Source organism: Atta cephalotes, assembly GCF_000143395.1.
Source record: "Atta cephalotes unplaced genomic scaffold scaffold00006, whole genome shotgun sequence".
Lineage (NCBI taxonomy): Eukaryota > Metazoa > Arthropoda > Insecta > Hymenoptera > Formicidae > Atta > Atta cephalotes.
The window spans coordinates 7,618,203-7,625,636 of record NW_012130070.1 but is presented as its reverse complement, the minus strand read 5'-3'; the positions used below and the strand labels follow the sequence as shown (position 1 = coordinate 7,625,636).

The 7,434-nt window shown below is 27.5% G+C and overlaps 1 protein-coding gene across 2 annotated transcripts in view; it reads left to right on the top strand.

The window, feature by feature from the left end:
* LOC105626798 (eukaryotic peptide chain release factor subunit 1) overlaps positions 1-7,221 on the top strand; it is a 7,879-nt gene extending 658 nt beyond the window's left edge. The window contains exons 3-9 of one of the 2 annotated variants that reach the window (XM_012208094.1): positions 163-290; positions 360-510; positions 1,108-1,298; positions 1,874-2,003; positions 2,100-2,320; positions 3,060-3,207; positions 7,139-7,221. In XM_012208094.1, coding sequence (XP_012063484.1) covers positions 163-290; positions 360-510; positions 1,108-1,298; positions 1,874-2,003; positions 2,100-2,320; positions 3,060-3,207; positions 7,139-7,221 — 1,052 coding nt within the window. Of the gene's footprint in view, positions 1-162; positions 291-359; positions 511-1,107; positions 1,299-1,873; positions 2,004-2,099; positions 2,321-3,059; positions 3,208-3,687; positions 3,768-7,138 lie in introns of those variants that run through there. The other variant, XM_012208095.1, reaches the window with a different exon arrangement.
* Positions 7,222-7,434: the final 213 nt, after the last annotated feature.

Sequence of the window (7,434 nt, the reverse complement as noted above, 5' to 3'; positions counted from 1 at the left end):
CAATATCAATATCAATAAGAATATAGGAATTGTATACACTTACAGCGTTTGACTCTTTTTAATGTAAAATTATGTTTCGTGATTAACTTTTGAGTCAGATTAGATATCATTCATATATTGAACATTAATCATGCGTTATTTATGCATATTAATGTCTTTTAGTGCCTCCAAATGGCCTGGTAATTTATTGTGGAACTATTGTAACAGAAGAAGGAAAGGAAAAGAAAGTCAACATCGATTTTGAGCCTTTCAAACCTATCAATACATCTTTATATCTTTGTGATAATAAGGTGTGTTTATTTTCGCAAATGTGATATAAGAAATATGATTTTTTACACAAATTACATTGCGTTTTATAGTTTCACACAGAAGCACTCACGGCATTACTCGCAGATGATAACAAATTTGGTTTTATTGTAATGGATGGTAATGGAGCGTTATTTGGAACGCTGCAAGGTAACACCCGCGAGGTGTTACATAAATTCACCGTAGATCTTCCCAAGAAACATGGTAAGTAAGAGAAATTGGAAAAGATTTTTGTTTTTATCCCAATTTTGTCATTATTGTTTGTTTAATCAATATAAGATATTGATATCAAAGATGTATGTTTTTTTTCCTTGTTCTTTAATTGACCCTCAGTTCTTCAAGTGTAGCCATATTGGTCAATAACAAGTTATCAACTAACTTTTAAGCCTTAAACCTACAATTATATAAGTGTAGTTATAAGTGATTGTAATTGTAAGAATTGACTAATCATAGTCGAAGATTTTCCTCATATTTGATTGCGATTGATTAATTTTTACAATTACAATCACTTATAACCATGTTTACGCAATTGTGAAATGAACTTTATATCAAACTTCAACTTTAAACTTCTTTTTTAATCAGGAGGAAACGTAATCGGTATAATAGTTATGTTCCTTAATCCAAGACACAATTGGGATTCTTACTCATATTGAGTAACTTAAATGCAGAAAAAATCCTGCATATGTGAGGCGTGGATAGGATCGAACTCGGATCCATGGATTAGTAATTCGTGGACCGAGCACCGAGCCACCCGACTTTTTGAAAAAAAGATATATGTCACAAAGAAAATATTGATTTCAGGCAGAGGTGGTCAATCTGCATTGCGTTTTGCCCGATTACGCATGGAAAAACGGCATAATTATGTTCGAAAAGTAGCTGAAGTCGCTACTCAATTATATATCACAAACGACAAACCTAACATCGCTGGATTGATCCTTGCGGGTAGTGCCGATTTTAAAACGGAACTTAGTCAATCCGATATGTTCGATCCAGTAAGCAAAATTCTTTTTAGAAAGATTTTTTTTAGAAGATCGCATTTTCCGTTGTTTTATTATGTCACGGACAATGCTTTGGCAAAAGCTAAATCTTTTTGATTTTATTATAATTTTTATGCGAAGGGATCACAAGCTTTATTTCCAACCTTTATTCTAAAAATCTGCTTTTTAAAATTATTTATTACTGTTGAATAACATTTATCATATTTCATAATTTGTGATTATGATAAACATCATCAATTGAACAATTATTATTTGAAGATTTCCAAAAATGATAGTATTCGCTTATCTCTATTTTGAGATTAAATTTATATCTCGTAGGCATTATTTTTATCAGAGTGGAATGTTTTTGCTGAATATTCTTTGTGTTATATTTATGCGGACAGCAAGTCCAGGAACCGATCTCGAACTGTTTGGTGTTGTTAATTTTCCAAAATCTCCATTATTTACAATTAATTTTTCTGAATACATTTGTGTTATAATGATAATATGTTATAGAAATAAAAAACAGATTGTTTCTTTAATTAGCTTTCTAACTTATTAGTTTCTTTAATACATGATTTTTTTTTCAGAGATTGCAAGCTAAGGTTATAAAGCTAGTTGATGTATCATATGGTGGCGAAAATGGTTTTAATCAAGCTATTGAATTAGCGGCCGAATCTTTGCAAAATGTGAAGTTTATTCAAGAGAAAAAATTGATCGGTAAATATTTATATGTTGATTAAAATGTAATATAATATTATGTAATATATATGTATTTAATAATACATATTTATATTGGATTTCTGTTTTATTTAGGGCGCTACTTTGATGAAATTTCTCAAGAAACTGGCAAATATTGTTTTGGTGTAGAAGATACGTTGAGAGCCTTGGAATTGGGTAGCGTCGAAACTTTAATTTGTTGGGAAAATTTAGATATTCAACGATATGTCCTGAAAAATCATACGAACGCTGAAGAAAAAGTACTACACTTAACGCCAGAACAAGAAAAAGATAAAACTCATTTTACTGATAAGGAAGTGAGTAATCAAAACAATGTTAGAAATGAAAAATAAAAATAAATTTTTAATTAAACTAAATAACTAAAAAACAATAATAAAGTCAGCACTTTTCTTTACAGTATGTTAAAGAAACTGCTGATTTTATCATGTTTTTATTTATATTTAATTTAATTAAAAAATTATTCACATGTTGAAGACTGTCAAAGATTAGACAATATCAATTATAGATATAGGACGTTTTCGTATTCTTATTATCCCCTGGTTGGCTTTCCGATTTCTCATGGGGGGGGGGGGGAGGTCATAGTGTCAGAACGTATTATATGTATCAAGCTTAGACCCTCTTTAGGAAGCAAAGACTTGTTTGTTTTGACTTTTTCAATAATAGTATATTTATTCACTCTCAGAATCAGTGGGACTTACAGTTTAACGCTGATCCGAACGGCGCAGGTTCTCTTAATCATCAGATGGACTCATTTTCGGCTCCTTAAACGCGAGAAATCGCATATATAGGCGCAGATGAAATCGAATCCAGGTCTACAGATCACGAGTCCTCAACCGAGCGACAAGTTACTCGACACTCCAAGGAATAATACGAATACAAAAATCTATCTGTATCTCTAACTGATATTGTCTAATCTTTAATCACAATAGTCTTTAACATACTGTGAAAAAACTAATAACTTTGTCATATTTTTTATTAATTCATTTTAAATTTAATTTTTGATTATTTTTTATACTTTATCTATATTTTTTATAGAGTGGGGTAGAATTGGAACTCGTAGAATGTCAACCACTACTGGAATGGCTTGCAAATAATTATAAAAGTTTTGGTGCCACTTTGGAAATTATCACGGACAAATCTCAGGAAGGATCCCAGTTTGTTAGAGGTTTTGGTGGTATAGGAGGTAAGTTTCTTTTATACATGTTTATTATTATTATTTTTAATTTTATAAGCCATATTCTAGCTCCCTATTTATCATAAAATATATAAATTTTTATATTATAATTATAAAATTATAAATATAAGGTCCTAGAAAAACAAAACACATAATGAAGAAAAACGGTTAAATAAAATAAATAGAAGAGTAAAAAAATAGAAATTTAAAATTAGGAAATGGTATCAAAGAATTTTGATACCTATATTTGAAATATTCAAATAATATGTACTCATATATGCTAGGCTTTTTTAAAATATCATCTGCGCATTTATAACTTGCTGTGAAACTTTATTTATTGTTAAGTTATAGTGTAGTTGCGTTTTATGGGTATACAATGTCTCTAAAAGCCAATAGATTAACGTTGCTAGACACCAGAAAAGTTTCTTTTGTATGGAAGATAAATTTTTTCGAACCGATATTAACTATGGAGTATATCTTGGTGTATAGGAATCCTCCGCTACAAAGTTGATTTCCAGTCACTGCAGGCCGATGAGCCTCTTGATGATGTTGACCTTGATGATTACTAATTTCATCTGTGAATTACTCAGAATCGACCAGGTAGCTTACTCTCTGTCTTGCGTGCGTTCACTTACATCTCGTGTATTTATAAAGCATATTATTTGCAAAGCTGGACAAATTTATCATTTGCTTTATTTGTTGCATCTTAATGTTTTGCATTAAATTTCTGGTGTAATTGTAATGATTTAATTATAATCATAAGTATAAACAAATTAATAGATTAATTCTATATAAAATCTCTAAATTCTATATAAATCTCTTAATATAAATCTCAAGTTTATAATTAGCCAAATTTTTTTCTTAATATATTATCTCAATTTATATAATCTCAGTTCATTTCATTCATTTTTTCTTATCTTTTCCTGAGGAATGTGAATACATTTTGTCAGTAACATCTTACACATAATAAAATTTAACTATTAAACATGTAAATATTTACATAAATGAATTTAAGGTTTTCTGAAATTAATATATTTTGTTTTATAATACATAGAAAGATAATTACAATTATTGTAAAATACTCTACTTTTGAGTAATTTATAAATACAAAGATAAATTTGTCCAAAAATTCACGATTTCTTTTATTGGGTTTCTCACTAAATAGTTTGTTTCTTCTGTGCAAATCTGTAGTACATATGCATATGTGTCTTTTAAAATAAGTTTGAATGTGGTAATAAACATTTTTAATTTACATTTCTCAAAGTATTATATTTCTTTTTTTCTACGAATAAAGTCTGAGAGTTCCCGCTGTCTTTCTTTTCTTTCTTGGTGATATACGCATATAAAGAAAAATCTTACATACATATATATTATATATATATATGAGATATGGATAACTCTGTTTATATACAGGGTGAGTTGAAATCTTCCAGTCTTCTATCTTTTCCTATCGCGGCGTTGTTAGATTCGTACATTGTTGATCTCATAATTGGAGTAGTAGATACAATACATAGTAGATACAATACAGTGGTTGATTCATTGGAAAATAGTATTGCTTGATAGTTACATATATTGCTACAAATATATAGCCACATTCTTATTCATTTAACACATGTCATCTTCGATCTTCGTACTACGGTACTATCGTACACAATGAAAATCCGTTACGAACTAGAAAGACCGTGTTCACAGGAATATGTTATAAATAAATTGATTGCTAACGCTTTGAAATGTTAGCTTTTAGGCAACAATGACAAGTTTTATTATCATTACTAAGAATATAACTACTTACGTCTATGTCTCATCTAATGATATTTATTTTATTGATCAAAATTAATTTTTAAACATGTTTCACGTACACACTGTTTGATAATTCTTGATTCAATGCATTATTATTCACACATATAAATTATAAAAATTTTGCTGAATGGAAATACGCAATTTTTTTTTCAATTTACTACTAAATCTATTTTTTTTGTTCTACAATTATAGTACAAAATATGTTTTGTATATACAAAATATATATGCATGATAACTTTTATGATATTTTTATTTTATTTTTTAAAAAGTAGAATTTTGTATTGCATATATTTAACATAATTTTGATTTGTCATCAATTATTATTTTGTGTATAGTATTTATACATACAGTATTTTATTGAATTTATTTTATATTATTATGCTATAGACGTCGTATAGATTAGACTATATACTGATAATCTTTACTGATATTAGATCGTAGTAAGCGCATGTACATTCCTTTAATATAATTGTATATTTTAATTTCTATAATATATATTTCAAGAAAGAAAAATTTATAATTCGGATTCTGCTTCAGTTAAATGATCTCGTTTTGTATATAAAAAAATTGATTTATTTTATCAAGAAAATAAAAATTGTAGTTTACATTTAAAAATAATTTATATTTAACACACACATGCAAAAATATTATTAATGTAATTATCTTAACTTTTTATTTAGATGTCTTTCGACATATACTGTGTCAGTTTCACAAATATTAAAACATTTTTATCATAAAATTTATATTGTCATACAAGAAGCAGGAAAGTAATCAACAAGATCATACATTATTACACGCTATATCTTAAAGTTTATTAGCTTTCAATATATTTCTTTTATTATACCCTTTGCCCATGCTTATAATAAAAAATAAAAAATGATGTAATATATTCCAATGCATGTTAAATAATAAGCAACATTAAGTTCATCATCACAGATAATATATATTTTATAATTTATAAGAGAGAGGTAATATCGAAAATTAGATGTTAATCTGAAAGTTATGAAAAATGCTATGAGAAGTGTTATCTCTGATAATGAACACAAGTATCGTGCAATTATGATATCTATGAGTATTTACGCTTTCACATAGCAACTGCTTAAAATAGTTAAAATATAGTTGATATTTTTCAAATGCTAATCAGTATCTTATTTTTATTAGCTTGCATATTGGGAAAGGTACAGTACATGTTCTTTATTAATTAATAACAAAGAATAAAAATCGATACATTTAATCATAATTTACATCTCAATATTATAATTGATGTACTTTTATACATATGTATTTGCATTTCTTATTTTATTAATTCTTTACAGTTATAATTTTTGTTATATAGTAACGCGCGTTTGTTATATAGTATCTCAAATATTTATATAAATATTAATTTATTTTAAATATATTAATATAAGTTTACAGATTTTATTATTTTATTGTACATGGTCGTCTCTCCTAATCACTAAAATATATAATATTAATTTGTGTTGTCTTATATCATTTCAAAATTAATGATAAAATGTTCAACTAATATCATATGTTTCTTTTGGACACTGCTTTCTTTGTACAATAGCTTTTTTTCAAAATGCTTTATTTAAGTTTTGTGTGTTCTGTAAATTATGATGTTTTACTATATATGTATTATAAAGTACAATATATATAAAAATATATTTCTCCTGTATAGGAAAGCGTTGTCCTAAAATACAAATTTTATTTAAATTTATATAATTTAGCACATACAGCCGGTTATAGAAAGGTTGCAACACTTTTTTCGATGGGTTTCGGAATGTCAGCTTACTCATCGAGTGGTATTTGAATCAAAGCTTTTTATTTATAAATTCATGAATAAGAACTAATCGCTCGATAAATAAACTGCATTCCGAAATCCATCGAAAAAAAGTGTTGCAATCTTTTTGGGACCAATTGTACATAGCGTATTATCAATTAATGCTAATTGTAATTGTGCAGTTTTTATTATTATATGTATATTTGCTTATATACCATTACATTATTGCTCTATTTATAATTGGTTTTTCACATAAATATTTGATAATTTTATTTTCATATAAAAATATTTTATTTTTTAGCAGAAATTTTTTAATGATTATCGCTCTCTTGCATGTATCTTTAAATGTATATCTTACAGGTATCTTGCGGTACAAAGTGGACTTTCAAAGTATGCAGCTGGACGACATCGAGACTGATGGTTTTGATTTGGACGACTACTAAGTCCATGACTCAATCGACATTTGGTTCTCTTAGCTTCGGAGAAAGCAGGGACTTGAGTATGTTCTTTCTCATGATGCCCCAAGAAAGAAGCGTAAAGAAAATATGTTTCAAAATTTACAATACAGCACGTACGATATCGTCATAAAATTATTGTCTAGAATTTACCAAACATGAAACAGATTGTAATTGATACACGAAAGAGAAGAGTACCAG